The sequence below is a fragment of the Apis laboriosa genome, unplaced genomic scaffold (genome assembly GCF_014066325.1).
Source record: "Apis laboriosa isolate Shangri-la unplaced genomic scaffold, ASM1406632v1 scaffold40_cov151, whole genome shotgun sequence".
NCBI classification, from domain to species: Eukaryota; Metazoa; Arthropoda; class Insecta; order Hymenoptera; family Apidae; genus Apis; species Apis laboriosa.
The window spans coordinates 6,038,741-6,066,705 of NW_025223180.1; the positions used below are offsets into that span (position 1 = coordinate 6,038,741).

Below are 27,965 nucleotides of genomic sequence, written 5' to 3' on the forward strand. Positions count from 1 at the left end.
AGTCAGTAGAATTAGTTAATATATAAAGAAATAACAATAATATTCGATGGAATTCCGTGAACGATTGAAGTGCGTCAAGTACCGACGGCTTGATCAAAGTGTTCGCTCTTTGAGACACCCCCGCTGCCAAAATTACTTTCGCACCAAGGGTGACTAATTGACTCTTCCCGGTGAAATACCGGTGAGATTATGGGTTTATTTAAAGGTAAGTAAAACCAGTCAGATTTACATACTTTTGCATTTAAATAAATATCTGCAAGTTGCAAAGGTAAGTACAAAATACTTAGCTATAATAAAAAAAAAAAAAAATATGATAGAAAAGAAACAATCAATAATTATATGGTCAATCTAGATAGGTATATTAAAACAGATTTAAATTCAACAGTTTAATTTCAAGAATTTAAGTTTAAAATTCAAACTTAAATATATGAATACTATTGCACATTATTCCCTTAGAATTTCCGCAGAATTTCAAATTATTTTTCTTTTACGATTTTGATTAAACGATTTCATTTCAATATTTTGATATTTTGATATCTTCGAAATGAGTAACGTGCGAAAATTAAAAGAAAAAGAAAAGGTTTAACAAACGTCAAACCGCAAAACACTCACCTATTAAACACATCGATCATACAAATCTACATTTTCATTGTAACAATTTCAATGAAAATATATCGATTCGCATTCACAGGTGTAATTTGATTCGATAAATCTGGATGCTGGCAAATTGTTCGTCTATATCCGTCGAACGTATCCCAATATATTGCATTACGGTACCCGCATGCTGTCCCATGGGAGACTCAACAATCACTTTTTCACCCCTTTCCCTTATAACTTTCTTGAGAAACGACCTTTGATCCCAAAAAAAAAAAGAAAAAAGAAAAAAATTCCCACTCTACGCTATAAATATACCATAAAGTACCATAAAAATTGCTCAAACAATAATTCGGTTCACGTGCCAGCATTCGACCCTTTAACCCTTAAAAAACAATTTTACCGGTGTTTCTATCGACGAATCGAGAATGCGATACGCATGCGATAAATTAACACGTTAACAGGCGCGCGTGTCAGTTTTCACGGTTGTTCGACGTTGGTTCTAATCACTTAAGTATCCCGCCGCGTCGTCGTTTCGAAAACATTTCCACACGACGAAAGCGAAAGGGGTCGAAATCGAATTCCTCAAGATGGATGAACTCTATTTCAAGATAATCAGAATACGTGGATATAGGTGTAACGAGACGCGGCCCGAGTTCTCGCCGTTTTTAAGCGCTGTTAAAGTAAATAGTGCGCGTGTTACGTGCCCCGTGACAAGGGGCGTGCCGTTTCCTAAAGTCATTTGTCGAGAAAATGTCCGGCTTTCGAACGTGATCCTTTTCCGTGTTCTGCTCGGTACCCTTCCATAGCTTACGGAACGGAGAAAACTTATGTCTCCGTGCAGCTGTCGCGACAGCGTTAAATCTCGCAGGAACCCGTCGCTGCTTCTTTTTTTTTTTTTNTTTTTTTTTTTTTCTCTCTCCTCCTCCCCTTCCCTCCACAAATTCCAACAACCAACCACTGCGTGTTTTGAAAAAACTTTTTTTTTTTTCTCTTTTTCGAACTATGTATCATTTGTAATACGTAGATTTGTATCTTTAAGCGTATGAAACATTTTCGAGCATTTTTTTTTTCTTTTTCTTTTCTTTTTTTTTTTTTTTTTTTTCATCCATACCAATCGCACCGTTGTTTCGAAAGAGGTTTTCCGATTAATTTTCCAGGGAGATTTCTATGTTTGCTTACTTTCTTTTTTTTTTTTTTTTTTTTTTTCTTTTTTTCGTTTCGTTCGAATTCCTTCAACGGCACGTGGTGACGAAAGAATTAATTCCACGAGAGGTTCCACGAATCCGCGGTCTTCTAATCTTGATTCTTTATCAAAAAAATAATAAAGGGCGATCGAGAGTGATCGGAGAGTGGTTAAAACAGATTAAGATTGTTTATTTGTTCCCGATATTTTTCGAGTGGAACGACATTTCAAACGTAGAACAATTCATCGTCGATTAACATCGCCGTTTCGAAAATGAAACGTTTTGAGTTAACTAATAATAGTAAGATTGCACGCAACATCCTGGCACGTGCGTAAACAGCTCTTAGGTAACTTCGGCTCCGAGGCTCACGACACAATAGTCGGCAGAATATTCGCCGTTTTGCAAACGTCGATTCACAGAAATCTAAAACTGGCAGTGTCAACAACTACGGTTTTCTTATTCATTGTTACCAACGAGAAAAGAAACGTCTAATTTCACTTCCAGCCCTTCGACTTACCTCATAGGGGATCTAAAATTAAACTCGCGCCAAAAATTTATTTAGTCTGTAGCATTGTCGTCTCCGCTATCGGAAACAAATCAAATTTGTCGACGTCGTTAAATCACGGCTCGGCCGTTCAACGCCCGAGACCGAGAGAGCAAATACAGAGGCCCATAAAGTCGCGTTCCTACACGAATCACCCTTATGCACAGGCAACCCAGTGTGACAGCGTCCTCGATGAATTTTTATGCTTCCATTTTCTTTTTTTTTTCTTTCCCTTTCTCTTTCAGCTCTCTCTTCTCGAAAAGAAAACTTTCTTAATGACCAAACGTATCATTCACGATATTTATATTTAAGTTTCACGCGTTGGAACACAAAATTGGCCCGTTTATTCCGCCTCGTTCCGAGCGTGGACGGGAATTTAATCAATAAATTTTACGAGCTCTAAAAAAAGAACGTATACATAAATATTTTTTAAACGATTTTATATATATATATATGTATGTATGTATAATTATTATAATATATTATAATATATAAAAATATAATATAATATATATAATATAATATAATATAATATAAAAATATATATAATATATATATATATATATATTTTTTTTTTATTCTAATTCGACGGATTAATTTATGAATAGGAAATCATTTGTCTCGATTTCCTGTCGTTTCGAGAGGAGAAACAAGAAAGTGCGAAAAGTGATCGCGATCACTTTTCCAAAGGATCTTCGGCTAAGATCAGAGAAAGCCGCAAACTAGCCAGCTGTTACACGGTCGTTTTAGCGGGCGGATAGGTGAAAACGATTTAAGCGTTTCGACATGTGTAGAAACACGACATCCGATACTTCCTTACCGAGACCTCCTACTATGGTCGGTGCTCGTCCGATTGAGATTTACGATGTTGCATCTTCTAAATGGCATGAGATCGCCTGGTACACGGGTTATTGAAGTCATTTATAGCGCAACAAGTAAATAAATTTCTCGCCACTAATCGAGAATCGCGTTAATTCGTATTTTCTTTTTTTTTTTTTTTTCACTTCGAATAATTATTCATCTCGTAATTATACTTTTTAACAGGTTTTTCACTCGTTATTTTTTTTTTTTTTTTTTTTTTACATCGCGTTTCTAACATCGCGTCGTCGTGGTAAAAATTATTTATACAATAACAAATAACGCTATTCAAATATGTAAATAGTGAAATCGCAACGAAATCGGAAAAACGAAAAAGAAAAAAAGAAAGAGAGAAAAAAAGTAACGATTAGCAAATGGTTACGATCCTTTGAAAAAATGATACTAAAAATAAAACGGAAGTTTCTTTCTCAGAAAATGAAGTATGAATAATGCAATTTACAGTGTTTTAAGACAAAGAGGAGTAACGCATCCTGTACAACTTCAGACTTTGTTTCTCCTTCCAGAAGAAACTGTGTGAGACAAAGATAGAAATTAGTGGAGGGAGGAGGTAAGGGATGCCTTCCTTTACGTGAAATCTCTGTATTCTCCGTTCTCCGTGTATACCGTGTATGTAATTCTCACATGACTAAAAAGGGGAGCCCGTGGTGGGGAGATATGTAACATCGGGATCCCGAGTCAAACTCGAAGTTTAGTTTTGCTTACGACTACCTTTAAGTTCCGCGCCGCGCCTCTTGTCCTCTGACCTGAGTCACGACGCGACTCGAAGAAAGAATGATAGTGAGCCGTCATCTTCGAAAAAATTTTGTGCCATTTGTCATCGCCAGCAACACGATCGGTGTCCCACCATTTCTTCAACGAACAACGAACAACGGATATTTGGATATCGTGTGAATTCAATATGAAGAGTGAGTACTCGTTTCGATTCTCCAATAATCGATCATTTCCATCACGCTTTACGTAAAGTGTCTGTATATATTCGTAAAAAATTATCGTCAAGGGACGTATAAAATATGGGAAACGAGTGATACGATACGTATTATTCCTATAATTTCGTCGAGTATTATTTATTAAGAGAGAGGAAAAAGAAGAAAAAAAAAAGAAGAAGAAGAAGATTATCGTTCGCAATCGACGTTCCATTCGTTCGTTTTCGTCGAACTTTTTCCCTTGGATAAAGAAAATTTGTCCGGATGAAAGGAACCGATTTTCGGTAATTTTTCTCTTCCCGTGAGTGGAAGTGGACGCGTTCTTGCGACTTCCAATAATCCTGCTAAATTGCTAGGCCGGTCGTTCAAAGTTCGTTCGTGTATCGGGTTGGCTTAGTGAAACGGGAGAGAAATCGTTAAATAAAAGCGACCATGGAGCTGAGGGCCGAGGGAACACGGCGAATAGTAAAAAAAGAGCAACGTGTGTCGCGGGTCGTCACGGCAGGCAACCCCCATCGTAGCTTATGGCGTACGGCCACGTGAGATTCAAGAATTTCGTCAGGCTCTGAGTTGCCTTTTGTCATCGACTCGGTCCTGAGTTCCAGTTCTTAATTCGCAACGGCGACAACGAGTTACAGTCGAGTAAATTAACATTACATTATTTCTTCTCCTTTTTTGGTCACGATGTTAAAGGGTGGAGGTGTAAATTATTTTTCTCGCAGATTATAATTACGTATTTTAACTGATTTCCACTCTGCAGATCCTTTCTTTAAAATTTTGATTTTAACAATGGAACTAAAATCACATTAAATTGACATTAAATCGGGACTTTTTTTATTTCTGCAATTACTAGAAGAATATATCCAAGTTCTTTTTATTCAAATAAAAAACGTAATTCCATTCATTGTTTTAAAAATTATTTAACTTAAACTTTTATATATAATTTAATCACGTACATAAATATCCTTAGATGTAAGATAATTCTGGTATTGATTTCGCGTTCTTTTTTTTTTTTTGTCTTCCTTCCATTTTTTCTTTTTTTTTTTTTTTTCTTTTCCTTTCTTTAAATCATTTATCACTCGCGAGAAGAACTTAATTGCGAAAAATCTATTTATAATTCAATGATTTCATATTAATAATTGTGTAAAGAAGTGCAAGATAGATCCCGATGAACCATATAATTGTCTCATTACTGTTGCACTCATGTGCATATTTTTATTGCGAGTGTAGTTGATGCTTACAGTATATGCAAGTCTGATTATGGTACAAGATGCCTCGTCAGCATAACAGACATCCTTGTTATCGTAGCGGCGTCCAAGGTTACATCGTTGGTGCTTAACCGATTTGTTCTTGTTCCCTCTTTTATTTCCTTCTTTTTCCACGTGTACACGTTTTAATCGACCGATGCGTGAATGTTCCGTTGTATCGCAGCTTCCCCAATTAATTCCATTCTCCCCGATAAATATCCGTATCGCGGATTAAATAACTTTTTTTTTTTTTTTTTTTTTTTTTTTTTCCCCCGATCGACGCGCGTCCAATCGAGAATTTATGAGATTTCATTCCGTCGATTATCCCGACGATATTTCGCAATCGTTGTATTTATTATGTATAAACACAAAGCGGTAACGCGTAATGTTGGGCTTAAAAACCTGCATAAAATAAAAACGCGCGATTATTCGTCAGATCAAATGAATTTTTATTTTTCGTCGCTATTTTAATTTCCATACGTGTGAAACACGATTCGCAACCATTTTCATGGCAAAATATCGTTGAGATAGGGCAGAATGGCGCGCAAAGTCGCTTTCTTCGACTGCTTCTCTTCTCCGCAGCAAAAGAGTCACGACCGTGAGACGAGTCGTGGCGTTTACAGCCGAATCGAATGGCAAAAGCAACGAAACACGGACCTGAGAAACTGCTGCCTCGTCAGTACCGATTGCCTGTATGCTACATCTTGTATTTCTTTATAAAACAAAGCATTTGTTTCTTTAAAACACGTAGAAACTCTGTTACAATAATCCAAAATCTAATTGAAAGAGTCGGAAGAAAAGAAAAAAAAATGACAAACAGATTAAAAATATTAAAAATCGTTGGAAACAAAAAAATATATATATATATAGTCAAAGATCGTTGGAATTTTCTTCGTAGAACAATCTGATATTTAATATTCGTTGATAGTGTGTGTGTATGTATGTGTGTCTGGATATGTATTTGTGCGATCAAAGAGTTTCCATATTCTTTGTAATAACGAAGCGGAAAAAAAAAAAAAAATCTTTGCTAAAATTCTATTCTGACCGATATTCTTCGAGAAGAATACCAAGAAACGAGCAAGTTCGCTAGCCGATTGTTATACTTTCTCTGAAAGTGACCTCGTGGATTCGCAGAAACATTGCAAATATACGACCACCCTTGGTTCTCCGCTTTCTTTTGACATGCTTCCTCCTCCGAGGACTGATGTATATCTCGGGGTGAGAGTGCATAAACGTGAAGGTGATAATAAGCCGTAAAGACTGTGAGACGCATCAGGAATGCGTGAAGCGTTTATTCCCTTCAGGTTTACGAACGGCTGGATGTCGAGCACAGGCCAATCATCAAACTGGCAATATTTTAGGGAAATTATTGCGTTGCGAGATGTCACCGATACCTCGACCGTTTTCTTATTCTCTATTACGGGGTGAAAATTCATTTCGAAAACGATGGTACGGAAACTTGTTAAAGAAATAATGGTTTTAATGTTTGTGAATCGATTATTAATACATCCGTAACTAATCAAACGGTACACGTGACATTAATGAATTGGCTGTGAACATTTTTCGATGTTCACGTTCGCATCTTTTTACGAGAGAAGAAAGAAAGACGAGGAATAGTGTGTTATTGGTGATTTATGTGAGACGGTCTAGACGCCGTCTTTACAAATATTTGTAGTAAACACTTCCTTCCTGATATCTTCGACTTCTTCTCCTTTTGATTTGTGTGCTCAATTTATATCAATCCCTATATCATAATTCTCGGGAGCATCAGGGTGAAGAGAAAAGCAGAGAGATAATGGATCGCGGGAATCCGCCGCGGTATTTTCACTTTTCTCCGTTTGATTTAGATACGAAATGCGCGATCGTTTATTCAATAGAATTCTGTAAATACTATTATATCCGGATTTTTTTTCGATTATATATAATATTATATATTATAATAACGCGTAATTAAATAAGGTAAAATAAAATAGAGAGATAATAATATTGCGGAATGGAGAGAATAGAAAAGAAAGGATCTCTATAAAGATCGTGTAAAATTTCATGCGATTCAGAAATCAATAATATGAATTTTTAAAGGAAACGAGTAAAAAACAGAAAATATGGGAGTTATCTATAAAAATTCTGACGCCAAGGAAACAACAAATCGTGTTGGTTGACTGTAAACCAAAGTGCGAAAATAATAGTACGTTAATTTTAACGTAAGGCGTCGTATTGTTTCAAATAATATCCTATTCAACAATGCTTCTCATTATCAAAAGATTGTACATCATCTGTTCGTTAATTAAAGCCTTGTAAAAATATTCCTCGAGTTCTTACAAACACGGACAATACACACCCTTTTTTCTTGTTTATCTTTTCCATCGTTTGAAATTCAATTCGCGTCGGACAAAATTGTGACAAAGATGCAAAAGATGAAGTTGCGCGAACGAAAACCATTGTTGAATTTCCCCGGAATTCCGTCAAACTGTAATTGGAGAATATTTTTCCTTGCACACGCCCGTTGCGATGATGCGTCTATGCAAGCGGCGTACATAGAATGTTATACTTTGTAGAGTGTGGCGTCATTCAACGCAGTGTACGTGTCCAAGTGGAAAACACAGGCGACACCAATTATCCATTTTTGCACGGAATTATCGCCGTCGACCGAGATAACAGTGACCATGCCCGCGTCCTGTACAAATCGTTTACAAAAAGAGAAGACACTCTCCAGAAATATCATCGAACTTGGAATTTCCGCGATGGCCTTGCTCGTTATCGCTATACACGCGAAACACTTCTCGGATCAAAATAATAAACGAACATCTGAACAACCCCGTGTATCGATACGAATCACCCGAATTCAAGATAATCGACGAATAATCTTTCTAATTTTTCTACTTACTTTTACAGTAATATCTTCCTTATAAAAATAAAAAAAAAAAAAAAGAAAGAATCTAAAAGAGTTGAACGCCACCAATTTTCTCCTTGGGAGGAGAAAAAGAAAGCAAGAGAAATTCTAATTCTAGAGGTTGGGTTAGGAGTTTTTTTTTTTTTTTTCATTTGTCTTGGCTTACGTCTTGTCATCAGTCCCGAGGATGACATCGTGTACATTGGGTGGCCATTTTAGAGATACGCCTGGACGATCAGTCACACTCAACGTCAGGACTGAAGTGACTTAGTTTAGGGCTGTTTAAGGGCGGGCTGTTCGCGGATGAAAAGCTGGGGGCCTCGCCCATTCGAGACCGTCGGGGGTGCGAGTCTCTCTTTCCTGTGTAGTTCCACCGTTTCTCTACCCTCTCTACCTCTTCTCAACGAGCTACCAACTAACAACGTGAATGAGAGGGCTGACTTTTCTACTAGCCAACCTTCTCCCCTCTGTTTCATCCCTTTCTCTCTCTCTCTCTCTTTTTCCCTCTCTCTTTCTTCTTCTCTCCACCCTATCTTTTTTTCTCGAAACCACTCGGAGAACTATATCGTCATTGCACCAGAGTACGTACACACACGATCCCAGCAGAAACGTTTCATTTTTGTGCTCGTACATATCGTCTTTTGGTGGTTTACGTGCAACAAGGGAGGCTTTCTCACGCGCGACATTTCCTCTTCGTACCGAGGGGTTGTTAGATTTCTTCCCTCAACCATCGGGGGGAGAGCAGATTGTAGTTACACTAATTGTTACTCGTACGCTTTTGTGCGACAAAATACCCGCGTTTTACTTCCACCCCACAATTAAAGATCCGTCGAGGAGGTTATACGCAATCTGAAACTTCGTTCCTTTCCGCCTTCGCGAAAGTTCGGCTCGTTTGAGTGGAACGGCGTTATATATATATATATATATATATATATTTCAGTGAAACATTGTGCACTGTGCGCTCGAATTCCAGGAAAACGTGAAGAAATTCGGTTATCATCCGCATACAATTTCCAGCCACCGCATGCGACAATTTAACGATTTGCCCGGCACGGGTTTACAGGCCTAGTTCTCGTGTTTCATCATCGCGACTCCGGGCGTCTAAACACGGTATCGAATTCACGATCGGTGGCTGATATCTAACTTTTAACACTTACATTTGCTTATCTAAATTCTACAATCTTACACTGCCTATAAACATGTTGCAACGAGGTATCGATGTCCAATTCCAATAGATTTTTTATTATACACAAAATTTTTTCTCCAACTTTATTACCGTTTGAGCGAAAGCTAGTTAGAGATACATTTAACCCCGATATTAACATCGATCTACTCCATTCCGTATTTATAACTTATCACATTGTACTTTTTTTAATCCCAAACGCGTATTATCCCATGAAAGTTTAATAATCAACGCTCGATAAAGAAGCAAACGAACGAACCTCTGAATTCTTCGAATCTCTACATTGAAGCGAAACAACCTAGCTAGGTGAAATCAAAATAACCTAGCCTACGATGATAAACGTACGGCCTCCTCGTTTACCCACCTCGAAGCCGCGGCGATCGTACCACGCTTCGGTGGCGAGAAATCGGGTTACCATGTTTCTTTTAAATAAACGGCCGCGGCAATGAGATCAGCCGGCTTGCCGCGGTTGTGTATCAACTGTTGACTACGCTCGAAGACGTAGAGAAATCCGAGGTGGTGCACAATTCGACGGGTAAGACGCGTGGAACGGGGGAGGAAAGGTGTAGGATTACCAAGCTTCGTACGTTCGTACGGTTGACTCGCGACCATTGTTTGTTGGGTCCACGAACAACATTGTAAGTAAGTGGAGTATGTAGCCCATGGGGATCGTGGGGTCATAGCTGGCCGGGACCACGTGTTGTACCGTCTACGTATCAAATGGGAGGTATATAACGTAAGAACGCAGATATGTCAGCGAGAAAAGAAGCGTGGATCGGCCCTCGTGATTCTGGCGTGGTCAGCGAAATGGAAGGGAAACATGGCATGGTGGTAATTTAAACGCAGTTGCGATTCCAAGTATCGAGACTGGTATCAGGCCACGGCTCCACGTGGAATCGCGAGCATGCGATACAAGCAGAAGATCAACGTATCATGATCATTGGAACACGTGTCAGGTTGAAGAGTAAAAAAGAGTAAAACGGTGTAATAATCTAATTGTTCGATCATTCGAGTATCGTGTTGGAAATAATTGATATTTATCGCGTTGATCTGTATTTCAATTCGTGCTTTCGTTTCGATATTTTGTTTAAGAAAGAAAATGTAATTTATTTAGAGAATTAAACGCAATGAGATGATTTTAATCGGACGATATATTTGATATATTTTCTATTCTTTTCAATTCCGTCAACACGGTGATCACAAGTATCGCTCGCGATTAGGACGTATAGCTTCGTGTATTAAAGCAAATTTTAATGAGAAGACTGAAAAATTGCATTGCTAAAATTCTCTCGGTTTTAGAGAGCATTTACGCTCAACGTTACTTGTATAGCTTACTAACAAATATTCTTCGTTGCATCATTGTTTATCACGGGTATAAATATACGTTTAAACAAAAATGTTTGCAAAAATCGAAACTCGGTCTCGGTTAATTGAAAGATTTGACGAAAATTACGATAAGATGTGGACGAGATAAACTCGAATGCTCGTATATAGCTACGTCTTCGCAACGATATCAGAGAGGGAACGGGGTAGTTCGTTCGAGAGAAGCGAGGATTAATATTGAGTGTACCCTATAGTTTTTGAGCAAATATGCAAGATCCGTGTGCGCGGGGAAATAGTGACAAAGATAATATTTGTTGAGATTTACACGCGTGCCGCGCTGACGTTATTTTCGTATCCGTAATACCGGTGTGTCTTCTATGATCGAGCACACACCATCCCGTGTGCACCACAAATACGCGCCACTATGAAAATGTCGAAACGGCATTGCAACCATGAATGAAAATAAATCGACGATTATTCTGTTAACCGTTTCGCGAACTGGATTCGCATCGATGGATGGCCCGATCATGTAAACCGGATGTTTTCCAATTGCAAATTTTATGCGTTTCCCTCGAATCGTTTTCCAAAATTTCGCGATAAATATAACCGAATATTTCAAATATTCCGCATAAAATATTCGACGATAAAATTTTATGTGGAGAGCACAAAATTTAGAATTCGAATGTTTTCATTTTGGGTATGCATTTTAAAAGGAACGAAAACGATAAATTGCGCGATTTGGCATCACGTTATCGATACCGTCAAATAAAAAAAAAATTAAAAACAAGTAGTGTATAGTGGTATAGAGAATAACCGATTCTAGTGTTCTTTTAGTAGAATAACTTCGCGCTTGTTACACATTTTTGACACGTACGTTACGGTTTATGCTCGAACACACCGTGTCACCAATAAATTTAATAAACTGTGATCACGAACGTTACAATGTTCTCCCCAATGTGAATCTACGAAAGAAAGAATCTAAATCTTTTCTTACATTTTAGAATCCACATCCATGATCAAAAGACGTTTCCACGTTTGGTTTCCACGTCTTGGAATATTCACACGAAGGCGAAAAAATCGTGGCGAAATCTGGCGAGTCCTGGCTGGCTCGATCCACCAACAAATCAAGCTCTGTCTACGACCTAGAGCAACGGCGTGGGCCAGTCAACCTTCGCTGGGATAGTTAAAATGCGCGAGCACACTCCCGTTCCGTTGTGCCCGTGGGATCGGTGAATGGATTTTCTGTCCTGGCCAAAGGGGGATGATGAATCGCGCCTCGTGTACCAAACCTCCCCCCTTGTCTTTTCGTCGAACACGAGGGCGTTCTCGGGGTGGAATGTTACGATGGGGGTGTAAACGGCAAGGAAAAGGCGAGCCAGGGATGGTCGTGCCTCGCATATATATATATATATATATATATATTCGACGACGAGAATGTAGGTGAGCCGATGTTAAGCCGTGGCTGAGTTGCAGGCTCGCGCGCCCTCCAAAATGCATTGAGACGGTCACGAACGGACAGGGGCCAGCCCAGTGTTTCCTGTGTACATCCCCGCGCGTATACACGAATACTCGGGCCGTATCGTTGATCGTGAATCGTTCCGTGATGGCAATTCACTAGGCTGACCTAGTATCGCGCCGCTGGATACGCTCCAGAACGAAATCGAATCGATTCGAGTGGGTTCGAGAGTACAAAGGGCGAAGGAATTCATTAATTCTGATGGTCGGCTAGGTCTGTGCTCGCATTGAGGTGTCACGATCCCGCCACGATTCCTGTTTTCTAAGAGGATCCAGTTCCTCGATATTTCTTTGGGGAAATCTTCCGATTTTCGAGATGTTCCTCCGGATACGGAGGACTACGTTTCAGAAGATAATAAAGGTGTCACTTGGGATGAAACTCCGTTTTCCAATGGGAAATGGAAATGGAATACGAATATTGGATTCTCGAAACGTTTCATATTCTTATATGTTTTTTCGTGTGCTGTGTTTCGTATTTACGTAGATGCGAGCATTCCGCATATCTCGCGTTCATCATTTTATAAATACGAGACGAGAAATGATTTTTAAATAATTTTTAAATTTTTTTATGGAAACGTTTGTAGTTCGATGGAAAAAAAAAAAAAGTGTCATCGGTGTCCCGATTTTGATAGAAGGAAGAAGAGAAGTGTTTGAGTTTTTGTTTGTATAAAAACGCAGAACAGATGCACACAGCGTTGCGAAACACGGAAGAGCAAACTCGCGTGTTTAATTTTATTTCTTCTGTAACAATATCATATCTGTACAATGTTACAAATTGCTTGTTACAACAAGTGCGATTGGTTCTCAATCGTCTCTTCCTCGTTACCATAGATTCCACGATAGATAGATAGAACGAGGATTCCACGAATTAGAGCAATTCGAGCGAATTTTCTAAGAATTTCATCGATGAGATCAGGACGAAGATCCGTTAATCGAATGGGATTCGAACATGGAACAATTCGAGTACGAATCGAATCTAACATCTGCTCGATGACACTACCTTCCGAGGATATCGACCGTATACATAATATGAAACCCATAAAATCAAGAATAAATCTATGAAGACGAATTTATATTGATGACTAGGCGGATATAAAAAAAGAAAAAAAGAAAGGATGAGAAAGAAAAAGATTCTTCTCCTAGAAAAGGACGAACAATTGAAAGTTATTCCTTTGAAATCGCAATTCGTCGAAACGACACGTTTTCAATTTCCTTTTTCTTGACGCTTTTTCCTGATGCTGACATCCTGAATAATTTTGACCAAGTTAAAGCGCAACTACACTTGAGCACACAGAGAGCAAGAGATTCGACAAACGGAGCCACGTTCTCTGTTCGTCTTCCGTTATATTTCGTATCTCTAGCATCCCAGGAAAAGGCGGCAGAATGATGAGAGGAAAGAAGAAACACATGTTTCGTATTAGATCTTTTCTACCTGTCGACCTGAGCCAGGGAAGCGTATAGAAAGTGTTTAATGTAGAATACCGCGCCAAGGTGGCTAAGGTAACACCGGTAGAAGAGAAACACGTGTTCCTTAAGGCCGTGGACATTGTGCCCACGGGGATGGAGGAGTCTAGACAACAGGACAGGTTCATTCTTCCTTCCGGAACATATTGACAACACATGTTTCCTATTTCGGGATGCACTTTGCTCTCGGCAAAAAGGTGCATAGCAAGGTGGTTATACAGCCCAGTCGTAAACAGCAGGTTCCAACCTGCTGTCATTCCTTCTTCCTCTTCCCGACGTTTTTGTCCCGGAACATTTGCACACGTGACCATGCTGGCCCGCGAGAATTTCGAAATGCGACGAGATGCGTCGTAACACCGGAGGCTGCATCTTCGTCAAAGGATCTCTTATTCTTCGATCGTTCCTTTCCTTTCCATTTTTTATTTCTCTTCATCCTTCCAATATCGAAAACGCTTATATATATACACACGTTATACTTGAAATAGTTTAAAAAGAATTCTCTATATATAAAATATCTTTTATATCTAGCAGTAAGTAAGAAGAACGCGCAAAGATCCTTTCAGCGCGATGATCCTTTATCTCCACGAAATGTCAACTGCTTATGAAAATAATCAAGAGTAGTATCCATAAATTTCGTTGCGTAATCGGAATAATCCTCCGAGCGGTTGTGAGCAAAAGATCTCGATGCTGTGTCCGGAGGAGGTTCTGGGAGGTTATGGGTTTATGGTATCTCGTCGAGGCCAACAGTACGGCCACCAGCAATCGCCTTTGCTTTCAATTTTGCCACCCTTTGGTCTAGTTGTGCCCGTCATTCCTAACCATTCTCGGTCTCCCTCGGTTCTCGTTCATCCCCCAAACTCCTTTCCTTTTCTCCCCGCTCGATCCACGCTTCATCGTCCCGTTTCATCCACGTTTTCTGCCTCTCTTTCCAGTCTGGAGCAGGGAACCCAGACATGGGAGTTTTCACGTGTGCGTGTACTCTACGAGGGGGTCTTTCGACTGACCCTGCTCCAAGGGTGGAGCTTAAAATAAGGGTGGTACCTCGCGGCTTACCTACCCCATCGAGAAACAGCATTGGGGATGGGATGGAAGAGAAGGAATAGCAGTAGGTGGAGAGACACGCCGACGGAGGGAAAGAGAAAAGGATCAAACGCGCGACACGAGGTCTCCACGAGCCGTACTATCCCGTGAACTAGTCGTAATTCAAGTGCAAAGGACGTCGGTCATGGTGCGTGCTTCCCTTATCGAATTTCATCTCAAGATATTTTCAAGAATCGTGAAAGGAATCGAATTTTTCAAGGCCTGGTCTCTTTCTCTTTTCGTTTCATCCTAGATCTGATAAAAGAGTTTCTTATTATATATATATATATGTATATTTTGATGTCGATCCAGGGAAAGTTGTGCGTATATGTGTAAATCTGTGTATGCGTGCGATCGGGAGAAAGTGTCTTTAGGGAATTTGATGGAATTAAATAAAAGATTGGCGAAAACTTTCGCCCGTGGACGGCGGCGGCACGTGGTCAACGGGATGTCGTGAGAAACACGCGGGATCTTTGCAAGTGTCCAAGTGTCGTCACGTAAACGTAAACGGGTTTGATCGAGTTGCGCGCGTCCAATGCGAAGATAGAAGATGGCGCCTACTGTTGAGAGTCATGGTCGTCGTATCATTTTAGAAAGCGATCCTTATGTCGGTAGTTGGAGGCGAAAACAGGCCGAGAAAGGTATTGATGTTTTGACCGAAACATGTTTAAAAAAAGAAAAAAGAATTGGATCAGCCTCGAAAGATATTGAAAGCTCGAAAGATGGCTCGAAAGAGATGGTTACGATACGATTTGACGAAAGCGTTTTGTATCGTGGAAACAGATAAAATATGTTTTTATTAATTTATCTGTTTTAATCATCAAACTATTAGAAGAAACGTGTCCTTAATTTTACAGTGTTTTAATTGGCAATTTTAAGTTATTGTTCTTAAATGATAAATTTTAAACTCGGTTTATGTACCAGGCTCTTTAAATTTGCACTTTTTTTGATTCTATTTGTTCCACGATCACAACGAAGAAGAAAATTTTACGGTGTACCGAGTGTAAAGAACGAATGATTTGAACTGTTGATTCTGAGAACGCAGGAATAGGTATAACCGAGTTATTTCTATGGTGTTATGCATGTTAACGTGTGGTACTTCTAGGTACTACGTTAAATACACCTCTAGTCTCTTGAAGTCTCCACCTTCTTTATTTTCCTTTCTTCCCGCCGTTTTACGAGTGAAACTAATTAAAACCAAGGATATTTGAATTTCTTACACCTATTGTTATATCGTGACGGATTAAAATTTCAAGACGCTTGTTTACTTAATTATTTTTCATAAGTTTCCTTATAAATATTTTAAACATAAAGATTTCTGCGAGCAAAGAAAAGAAGAGGAAAAATATCAGCGTGCTCGCGGTTAAATTTACCAAACTCTTGAGATATATTGTTATACACTTCACGGGGGGGAAGGGGGAGGGGGAGGGGGAGGGGGAGGGGGAGAGGGAGGGGAGATGTAGAGAGAAGATGTTGCGACCGAAGTCGCGGAATTGGCGACTGGAACGACGGAGCAGAAAAAAAAAATGCATTATTCAAGCGAATTTCCATCCGTGAGAAGTCTAGATGGTAGATGGGTAGCTACCGTCGTTAGATTGCTCTCTTGCCGCCGTTTTAATGACGGTTTGCTCCCTTTGCTTTCGGTTCTCATAACGAGCAGCTTCGGCATCGTTATGACTTTCGCGTTTGTATCGTCGTACTTGGACGACATCGATCGACGACGATATTGGCAACCTTACTTTCGTCTCGACGTTATTCGCTACAATATTTCGCTTCTTCTTCATCCTTGCATATTGTTTACGTACAATTTCATGTTCTCAACGCTTCTTTAACGCTTACGCGTAAACGCTCTCTTGCTTCCCAACTTTCTCCTTCGTATTCACTTCTCTCGACCAAAAGAGTCTTTCCGTCCGAAGTTAAAGTTTTTTTCTTCTTCCCACCTTTTTAACTCTTTCCTCGCCATGTTTTTTTTCTGTTTCAGACAACAATTCCACTTCAGACACCTTAGATCTGAGCTCGCACAATCACTATCCTCTGAACGACAATTCCATCGCTAGCACGTCCGGCCCGCAGGAAGTCGTAATGAAGGAAAAAAGCAAGAAGGCAGCGCGTATCCGCCGCGACAGGGAGAACCAAGAATTTTTGGAGCTGGCAAAGTTGTTGCCCGTACCGGCGGCCCTCACGGGGCAAATGGATAAAGCCAGCGTTATTCGATTGACGACCAGTTACTTGAAGATGCGAGCATTGTTTCCAAACGGTACCATTACAAATATATGTATATCGAAAGTCATTAACTTTAATATCGAGAAAACGATCTTATTCCATCTATAGAATTGATAATCGTGGTAATATTATATAAGCGTCGTAAAAGAGATCGAAGAAACGAATTGATTAGTATTTATTCGAGTGAGTGGTTTACGCGGGGACCGATACCACGTGCCAAGTAATAAACTTCACTTAGCGGTAAACGGATTGAAACGGTATTCTTTGTTAATTCAGCCACCGGACACTTACGCGCAAAGGGCAAATAGTATCGGATGAGATGGATGTGATTGCGCACTTAATGCATTGTTAGTCCCCGCTGCTTTGTAAGCAAAGCATGGGGGCTGTTATAGTGTTACAATGGCTTCCCCCGTCTCACCCCCTTCCCTCGCGTTCTTACGACATCGGTGAATTGAATTTCAAGTGGCTGCATCCCTCTAGAATACGGCCGCGTCTTTATTCTTCGAAAAAAAAAATGAAAGGAAAGGGAGGAGGGGGTGGGGGCGGGAGGAGGAGAGGGAGGGGGAGGGAAGGAGGGAGAGAGGTAAAAAGAAAAAAAAAAGAAAGAGACACGTTGCCCCACTCTACGACACTTCACAAGGGTGTCCCTTTTTATTCGCGTGGAAAATTAGCCGGTGAACAGGTAAACGAGCGTCAAATCTTTTTTTTTTTTTTTTTTTTTTTTTTGCATAAATCAAATTATTCAAGTTTCCATATCGCTTCTGCATCGAAGAGCAATATGATAATAGCCACGGTGATAAATATGATAATAGCCACGGTTCGAATGATTTATAACTCTACGATTTTTTTATCGACAATCGTTCACTTAACAATTATTATTTCGTCGCTTCTTCTAGAGAGGGACGTCGATAAGTGAGATATCTGATAAAGTTAAGAAACACTGGAAACGTCGGCGAGATGGCAACGATCAAGCCATTTTCCGCGAGATTCCGCGCGGCTGCAGAAAACGCCCCTGCAGCTGCAACCATGGCAGCGCGAGCGTGAACGTAATTAATGCGCGGACACGAAATACTTGGCTATAGGCTTACTTACACGTCGAGTACGAAACGTCACTAGAAACATGTATATCGGGATAAGAAGACCGAACCGTGTTGCGATGTGTGCTTCGTGTGTCCTTACCGAGGATATCTTTCTCTTGCCTAATCGTTGCGATTAAAGGGCAATTATTCGGTCCCTTCTTGTTTCGTTGAACTATATTCATATCGTTGAAAAAAAAAAAAGAAAACAAAAACAAGCGAAAGTGATCGAAAATAAATCTATTTTTGAACTTTCGTCGGTGAAAAATGATAGATCTTTCTAATAAATTTATATTTTAAATAAAGAGAGAATAAACAATGATAAAATTTATGAACGAAAAGTATATTTGATTGAGGAATGAATGGTGGAACACCTTTATGAGCGAATCTTTCTTTGTATATCCCAAGGAAGACAGATTTAGACGAATTTGAATTTTTCTGATCGCACTTAAGAAGATTGGCTCGGAGGAAAGTCTGACGGTCCGAAAATCATTTTTCAGGGCTCGGTGAAGAATGGGGCGCTTCCCAGCCAGGCAACATCTCCCTGCAAATCGCCCTCAAGGAGGTGACTAGTTATATTTTGCAAGTAAGCACTCATCGTTCTCTGTGTCGCGCCTTATACAACGACGTAACGTTTAACGCACGTTGTTAGATTAAAAACAACGTCATGTTTAGCCTCAGTATTACCACAGACAGACACTTCATTTTCCTGACAACCTTTATAACATCGTTTTCTTCTCTAATTAAACGAGATAAGGGCGCGACCAGGAGTTGAAAACTGTTCTGTTCAATACGAAAGAGATCAGTAACGAGGCGTTGAACTCTAACTTCTAACGAATCAGAATATTCTTCCCTTTTTTTTTTTTTTTTTTTTTTTTTTTTTTTTCATCATTTCGTCTTCGCGTTTCCTTGAATTAAACGTTCAAACGAGGATATCCCTTACTTTTCAGGCTTTGGACGGTTTCGTGTTTGTCCTGGCTCCCGATGGAAAAATTATGTACATAAGCGAAACTGCAAGCGTGCATTTGGGAATGGCACAGGTCAGACATAATTTTTTTTTCTTCTCCATTTACTCCTCCAACGCTATTTCGAATACGAGAATTCCGAATTACGAAAATTCAGAAAAATAGAATTCTATCAAATATATCAAATAAATCTGCTGACGATGAACAATTTTTATGAGTTCAGGTGGAATTAACGGGGAACAGTATCTTCGAGTACATCTACCAGAACGATCATGCTGAAATGTTGTCGGTTCTAAATCTACCACAGAGTCCAGCAGATCTGGCTAGCTTCACTTCTGCGAACTCGAGAGGGGAGATCGAGTTGGAACGTGTTTTTATTCTGAGGATGAAGTGCAATTTGGCGAAGAGATGTGCAGGACTAGTCACGGAAGGATACAAGGTAAAGCAATAAAAATTCATTAAAAAAAAAAAAAGGAAAAAATTACGAATAACGATATGATAAAAATACGATGATAATTCAAGATGAAATCTCGCGCGGAGCCGCCTTTCTTAGAAATTTTCTAAAATAATTGAAGCGGCCGCGATGAAATCTCGGAGGAGGGTGGAAGGGATGAAAATAAGCGGTGATTATCGGTTTATTGGGTTCCGTAAATCGCGCAATATTCGCGGCAAACAAGCCGCGGGAGAAGACGCCGAGACGATCAGCGATTAGCATAACGTCTAGGCTGCTTGCACAGGAAATCATAAAACGAATAAAAATTCAAATGCTAAATAAGAGATAAGAAGTGGCGAGCTAAGTAGGGACGGTATTGTCCTGGTCACGCGCGAGTCGAAAAGAAAACGGCCACCAGGTAGAATGCACGCTGCTTAAATTCGCTCGGCTGCATCCGTTTCCTTTCGTGTAATAAAAACACCGGCCACGTGAACGTAATATCAGGAAAAATGGAAATTTACGGAAATCTATCCGCCGCGGTTTTTATCCCTACCAATTTTATTCCCCCTCGATTTCATTTCGTTTCCCAATTCGTTTCGATTCCAACTTTCCCCGATAAATTTTTCCACATTCCTTTGCTGCAACGCTTTTCTCCATTATCGTTTACTTTCCACAGCATCATTTTCACGACGCGTGGAAAAATTTAAAAAAAAAAAAAAAAAAAAGAAATCTCGATTTTCATGTATCTCCAATAATCTTGGCTTTAAACACAATTACAATTTGAATATCGAATATCTTTATCCATTTTTCCAAGTACCAGAATCGATGTAACCAAATACGATTTGCGTATCCTTATTCACGGATTATCTAAATTGATACTTTGATCCGATTAAATCAATATATATCCCAGGTGTGGTACACGGTCCATATTGGACAACTGTTCAACCATTTACGATCATTAATATTACCGATTTATCGAAACGAGGAAAACCACCCTGACCTATTTCCTCGATGATCTCGTCTGATTGTGCCAAATGTTCCACATATGTTATTGCCGAATAAAACGATCGTATCCAACACGTATCCTCGTAAAGGGTAACGAAGGGACCTGCGTTACACTTTGCACTTGCCGTAGCAAAAGAGACAGCCCTCGAGAAGGAAAATGTTTGGCAAATAGCTCGTTCAAGCCCGCAACGCTATGATGACCGTGGCTCTCGACGAAATCGCGCACAGAAAAGACCCCAATAGGCGTTGAGCAAAGTCATGAATGCAACCCCTGTAAGCTGTTAAAGGCGCGGGTTCCCCGAGGGGGGGTTCCGGGGGACGAAGGCGGCTTTTTGTATGGCACTTAGACACACAAAGCACCGAACCCGTAGTTGGCTCGACTTTGTGGAGGTGCGAGCACGCGTTTTGTTCAATTTACACGGATCCGTACGATTACAGTGAATCGGATCAACGATTGTGCGAACGAATCGGTGAATAAGATTTTGTGTTTCAGAATCGTGAACATTATATCATGAGCTATCCATTTCGAATAATTCTCGAATAATTTTGACAAATTTATTATATTTATTGCGATAGCAAAGAGAGAGACAGAGAGAGAGAAAGAGAGAGAGAGACAGAGAGAGAGAGAGAGAGAGAGAGAGAGAGAGAGAGAGAGAGAGACAGAGAGAGACAGAGAAAGGCTTAGCTTTCGTTCATTATCTTTTATTATCTCGTTATTTTTATTTTGATTATCCGATATAACGATCGATATCATCGATATCATCAGATCTGAAACATTAGATTTTATAGAGATTTAAAACTTTTGATCGCGACTTAATTCCAGTTATCCGTATCCAGTTATCTATTCAATATCTATCTATATATCTATTTATCTTAATATCTGTATTTAATATATTCAAAAATGCGTTATTGATATCGGTGGTGGATTAATTAAAACGAAATTGCAATAAAGATTATACGCAGTAAAGATCGTAATCTTTATAAATGTATGCAGGAGAAAAATGTATGTAGATTTTATTGTAAAATTAATTAACGAATATTGCCTATTCTTCACCACAGTTCTCTACTACGTTTCTCTCTACGTATCTCGAGTTCGTCTCCAGAGACTAAATTAAGCGTGTCCGCACGCACCCCGTCACGAATTATGTATTTCCTTTCCCGCCGGTTTCACGTCACCCTCGTGTTCCCGTGCTCGCACGCTCGGGCCCGCGCCGATGCATCGCGGAATTGCATATGCGAGAAGCGACTATGCAACACGGGCATACGGAACAAGCCTATTTGCTTTACAAATCCGCGATGTACTCGAGACACGTTGAACGAGGCTTTTTCTTCTTTTTTTTTTTCTCTCTCTCTCTTTTTTTTTTTTGTTTTTCCCCCCCGTTTCATCGGCCATTTAATTAAGCAGGAATTGTTAATTTGCGACGCGGGAGCGGCGTCGTTCCACGAATGCGAAAATCCGCACTTCAACCCCCGGTCGACAACTCGCTCGAGTGTCGCACTTACGCTCTATCGGTGTATAACATTAAGAATAATAATCACGTGCATATGTGTACAATAACGATAAGTCCCCCGTTTCGAGTGTACCATCGCTTAATTGCGACGTTTCGTTTGAATATCCTCCCTCCCGCCTCTAAACTGTCTGCCCCTCCCCCTCCGGTCTTTGATCAAAAGTTAATTAGAAATCCGAAACCTCGCCAGAAGTTGTAACCTGCAACGAATATTTCGATCTCAGAATCAGGGAATTTCGTCATTAATCTAATATGTATATATATATATATATATATATATATATATATATATATATATATGTGTGTGTAAAAGGAGAATATTTTATTCGAAAGACAGTAAAAATTTTTTCTCTTCACAAAGGAATCGATTACCTACTCTCGTTACAGGTGATACACTGTTCCGGCTACTTAAGGTGTGTCGTGGAAGGGCCAGTGGGGTCGGAATACGAAGACGGTGCAGGCCGACACTGCATTCGAAAAGTCGGTCTACTGGCAGTTGGCCATTCCCTACCGGGACGTTGTCTAACCGAAGTCAAACTGTACCAGAACATGTTCATGTTTCGTGCATCGTTGGACTTGAAGTTGATCTTCGTCGACGCGAAGTAAGGACAAAAAAAAAAAACAAAAAAAAAGAAAAAGAAAGAAAAAGAACCGATAAATTAACCACTTTCTCCTATTAGAAAATTATTTCGATGAATCACGTTTATTTGTCTGGTGTCTCGATTGAATTGGAGCAGGGATGGAAAAAAAAAAAGTAAGGAAGGGGGAGAGAAAGAGAAACTCGACGAAACAACGGGCCAGATTATTTCTGTCGCTGCAATTACGGCGCGGTGTTAAGTTGCGTCGTCGATATTTCGACGCCAGAGGAGAGAGAAGGGTCCTGGTCGGCGGCCATTAAAATCAGTTTCGTGTTACCACGGACCCGGCTAGATATTTTTTTCCTTTCTCCCATTATTATTTATTTTTTTTCTTCTTCTTCTTTTTTTTTTTTTTGTTTTTTTCACTTCGCTTTTTTCCCTTTTCGTTTTATTCGCGCCAAATAAATATTCCGCGTGGACAAGGCTGTATCACGCACACACGCGCGCGCCCACGATCCACGCGTGTGTACACGCTGGGAAATGAACACGTGACGGAGTATAAATACGGGGGGAGGGGTGGGGCGATGGAACGCGGGATGAAATTTTATATCGCGTCCACGGAAAATCGATTTCCACGGATGACGATGGTTATGTAAACCTCGAATTCGACGGGACTCCGGCAAATCCGAGCAAAAATAAATATATTCCGTTTCTGGAATATTTGTAGTGAAAGGAAGAAGGTATGACAGCGATATTGTAGCGTTTTTTTTTTTTTTTCCCCTCTTTTCCTCGGTACTGTTGCAGCGTGTCACAATTGACCGGATACGATCCACCGGACCTCATCGAGAAGACGCTGTACCATTACGTGCACGGATGCGACATGATGCAGCTGAGACACGCGCATGGGACGCGTAAGTATTGCGAATTTTTACTCTTCGAAATTGTTATTCCACCACTTCTTAACGTTATTTGCTTCGATCGTATATAATATCTGGTAAAAATTGTATTACATTTAAGAAGTAAATTCGATATTGTTTCTTTTAAACTCGGAATCATTTCTCAAAACTCGTATAATTCCGATGTATTAAGATTAAATCGATAGATCTCCGTTGCGAAAATTTTCGTATCGCGAATTAATCTTTCGAAGTAACAAGATGTATCGTAAAAAAAAAAAAAAAAGAGAGAGAAGAGAACAGTAGCTGCGTCGATCGAAATAAGCTTTATTTCCCCCAACGACGCGCGCTGTCGAAAAGCGGTCTCAGAGGCGTCGACGTGGTATCAGAGTGCTCGAAGAAGAGGCTCTCGCAAGGCCAAAAACAGCTGACGCTGCTTAACTCGGCGACGCCCTCGCTCACGAAATATCCTTTGATCTTTCCTTACTCCCTTTCCTCCGCGGATCGACTTTTCAGGCGAAACAGCGGATACAACAGCATTTCCCTTTTTTCTCTCCTCTTCCTCCTCCAACCCTTCTTTTGCCGCATGCCAGCACGTTAAAGTCTAAAGTATATGCACACGTAGTATACATACGGAGTGTACATTATTGATTGAACAATGCCGGTATGGCGCTATGAACAGTGTAGAAAAGAGAGGTTGGCCCGTGTCTACGTGTGTATTTGTGTATGCGTGAACACGAGAGTGAGGGTGGACGAGAAGGAAGAGAGATGGTGGGGGCGAGGGGTGGTAGAAGAGAGGAGGAGGAGGCTGTTACTGCTATCACTGTTTGAACAGACTCGCAGTTTCACGAGCGCAACTCGAAGGGAGCCTGACATAATGCCACTAATGTCCGCGCCTGCGGATTCTACGATCGACGTTACGCTTACGAAAATTTTCTTTCCATCACTTCACGACGGAGAATTTCTTTTCCTTCTCCTTCTTATAACCCCGCGAAAAGACTCGAGACCTAAAAATCATTAGATTAACGTTAGAAATTGAATATATAAAAAATTGAATAGATAAAAAACGACGATTGTTTTGAAATATCATATTTTAACGTGTTTCGTTCCTCTCCTTTGTGTTCGCAGTATTGTACAAGGGGCAAGTGATAACCAAGTACTACAGGTTTCTCACGAAATCCGGAGGATGGGTCTGGATGCAATCGTACGTCACGATTGTGCACAATTCCCGAAGCTCTCGGCCACACTGTATCGTGTCGGTCAACTACGTGTTGACGAAACCTGAGAACACAGATTTGCTGTTGAATTGCGAGCAAAAGTCGTATTGCTCGAATCCAAGCAATCCGCCCAGCACCCCTTTGACGACACCGATCACCAGCGGAACCGTCAACGAGTTGGACAATCACAGTCCCAGTTCACCAGCGTATCGAAGTAGATCGAAAGAATCACCCGATAACGATTACGCGAACGGTGGCACGTATCCTAGACCGGAATATATTGACCTGACGAATCACAATCAGTATCTATCGCCCTCTTATCAACCCCAGAACGTAAACAGCAGCTCTCACGAAGATAATCTTAAATACAACTCCGACTGGTTTTACCAATATGGAGGTAAGAAGGAATACTTTTTAACCTGAAAAATTTCAAAGAATTAGAGAGAAAAGTTGCAAATTGCTTTTCTTTTTCTTTTAAAAAGTTCCCCAATTAAAAGGGAAAACGTATCTTCCAGACATACATCAAGATTCTCTCGCAGCAACGATACCGCAGCAACAAGAAGCGCAGCATCCGCACCCTCTGCACCACGCCAACTCCCCGTCGAACCTGCAACAGCACAGTCCCCAGAACGCTCAACAGAAGCATCAACACTCCCCTCATCTACTAGATCATCCAACGCCTCCAGCAAGCCTGCCGCAAGCTCAACCGCAACCGCAACCGCAACCGCAACAACAGCAACCACCGCCGCAACAGCAACAGCACAGCCCTCAAAGTAGCCAACAGAACAGACCTTACTCTACCTCGTCGAGTTCCTGTTGCAGCACAGACGCAATGGATAATCATTTGCCGAGCCCTCTGAGTGTATATTCTTTGCCACACGGTTACCACCCTTACTACCACCACTACATGCCCGACTCGGCCCCGTCTAATTTAAACGAGGTCGGTGGCGTGATCATGTACCCTAATTGTAGCCTTAACAACGAGGCGCACAACCCCGCTGCGAGCACCAGTAACTCGAACAACGTCCAGCATTACGAATCTTCGTATCAACCCCACTTGAGCCATTACAACACCAACAACAATCCTACCAAACACTCCTATCATCATCACCAAGAAGCAACGCCAACCAGTTACACAAGCGTGATCGTAGACTCGCAACAGTACAGTCCAAGCTCTGTACAGGATCTGATCCATTATCAGCATCATTACGAAGCGCATCATCAGTTCGTTCACTGACACCAGCTAGACGCGGCTTGCGCATAGCACGTCGACACCAATTGCAACCACGACTCGCTGTGCTATTGTGATACGTCGTCCGAGGGAAACTATCCTGGGGCAGATAACGATTTTATGGAAGAACGGTCGAACATCGTGGTCGATCAACATGGTGATAATGCGAGGATTACGGGGAACGATGAACACGAACAGGTTGTACAGGTGAAGGCCAAGATTTGGTACTTTAAACCATCGGATTTCTGGAAAGTAATGACTGGCTTGTATTACACTGAAAACTCGTGAACTCGTGAAGTGAGAAAGTTAGAACACGTAAAGTGGGAAATATCCGTAAAGTGAAATATATAAAACGGCGAAAACGTTGAAAATGTTGAAAACGTTTGGCCAAGTACTGCCGAATATAATTGCGTAATGACTCTAATGAGAATAGATGTACAGTCGATATATCATAAGGAAATTGTAATTGTTTAAGAATTTACGATTCCGAAGGATTGCTATGTCGTACGTATGTAGAGTATCGATCTGGTGATCTACCCCGATATTCGTTGATCCGTTGATCATTGGATCTGTTATTCGTATATTCTTTATTCACATATCAAGATGCTTAACTTTCTTGTTCGAGGAAATATAGACAATGGTAATTGCGTTAATTGCTTCGAGATTAATATAAGTTAAGATACGAATATTGTAACGATTAATTACGTTCGTATTGTAACGATTAGTTACGTTGTATTATTTCATCATCGGCCACGAAAATGGAATTTTCGTTTCGAAACGCCTCTTAACATATCCTTTATTTATACGTTCGTTATAATCGTTCAACAACCGCTAATGATATTCATTAATGTTAGCTTATCGAGTTAAGAGCTAACCTTCTCGATCTTGTATTGTTTGATCATGAAAATTTCCATTCGGAATATTTAACGAGCTTCTTAATTTAACGAATCCACGAATTAATTATCATAAACGGGACAGTCGAATTCGATTCGAGGGGATTTCTAAACGAGTGTCAAATTCGAAGTCAAAAACGAATGAAAAAACAAAAATCTAATTCAAACGAATCGAAGAACAAGGAAAGAAAGAATTTCTTACTTCTGCAAATTTTACACGCTGGACGTGAGTGAATTAAAATTTTTAAACGTAAGAAGTCCAAAAAAAAAAAAAAAAGAAAGAATATAATAATAATCGTGTCCATGGACAAAAAGATTTTATACGATTTAATTAAACGAACTCTTCTGTGCTGATACATATACAAGGAGAAGAAAATTACAGGCGCGTAATACGTGTAAAAGGAAAGGGGGAAAAGCGAATCGGAAAAAGATCTAAAAAAAAAAAAAAATGGGTAGCGCATTCTGAGATACTTAATTTGTAGACATGTACATTGCATAGTCGTTCATAGCTCTTAAAACAATTTAGTATATAAATACGTTAGGTATTTCTTAGATAGACCCGAAGACTGACCGGTGCTTGTACCAACCGACCAAAGAAATACACACGCCCTTCTTCTACACGAAAAAAAAAAAGAGAGAGAGAGAAAAAAAATGGAACAAATATCACCTTTGTTACATCTTAAATCACGCGATTTATTTAAACACCGCGCGCGATTCCCTAAAACCCGACTACTTAATAAATTACGACCATAGAGTATTCTGGCAATCCCAGTTACATTTTAATCATCGAAGTATTTTATTATTGAACTTCTAGTAACTTTATGAACAATTGCTCGAGGCTGTTAGCTGCCACGAGGCTAATCTCATGTATAATACACGTGTACACATTGCCAATGCGAAACACTATTATTTATAATCGATGTAAATTAACGATGGGTACGATGATCACCGCGTTGTACGATAATTACTTTAAGAGTTGTAAATATTGTAAAACTTGATAGCGCGCGCGCTGCATACCTATTACGAGAAAAATATAATCGATATTTTCCTCTGATGATCTATCTTATTAAAATTCTTTATCTCTCTGTCTCTCTCTCTTCCACTCTGTCTCCTC

General features: G+C 40.2%; 1 protein-coding gene across 2 annotated transcripts; it reads left to right on the top strand.

Moving 5' to 3' along the window:
* The first annotated feature begins 18 nt into the window (after nucleotides 1–18).
* On the top strand, nucleotides 19–27,849 carry LOC122715737 (single-minded homolog 2). 2 transcript variants are annotated; one of them, XM_043938153.1, is made up of 9 exons: nucleotides 19–205; nucleotides 16,811–17,086; nucleotides 18,629–18,714; nucleotides 19,079–19,168; nucleotides 19,317–19,532; nucleotides 22,427–22,641; nucleotides 23,422–23,528; nucleotides 24,639–25,124; nucleotides 25,243–27,849. In XM_043938153.1, exons 1-9 carry the CDS (start codon nucleotides 190–192, stop codon nucleotides 25,962–25,964), a joined length of 2,214 nt encoding a protein of 737 aa, XP_043794088.1. In that variant the 5' UTR covers nucleotides 19–189; the 3' UTR covers nucleotides 25,965–27,849. The 2 variants fall into 2 exon arrangements, with proteins under 2 accessions (XP_043794088.1, XP_043794089.1); XM_043938154.1 differs by having other exon boundaries at nucleotides 18,629–18,693.
* Nucleotides 27,850–27,965: the final 116 nt, after the last annotated feature.

What these genes read in the sequence shown, in the direction of transcription:
- LOC122715737 (XM_043938153.1), top strand. An exon ending in TTGATCTTCGTCGACGCGAA is followed by an intron (nt 22,642 to 23,421) that starts GTAAGGACAAAA and finishes GTACTGTTGCAG; the next exon opens with CGTGTCACAATTGACCGGAT. An exon ending in GAGACACGCGCATGGGACGC is followed by an intron (nt 23,529 to 24,638) that starts GTAAGTATTGCG and finishes TTGTGTTCGCAG; the next exon opens with TATTGTACAAGGGGCAAGTG.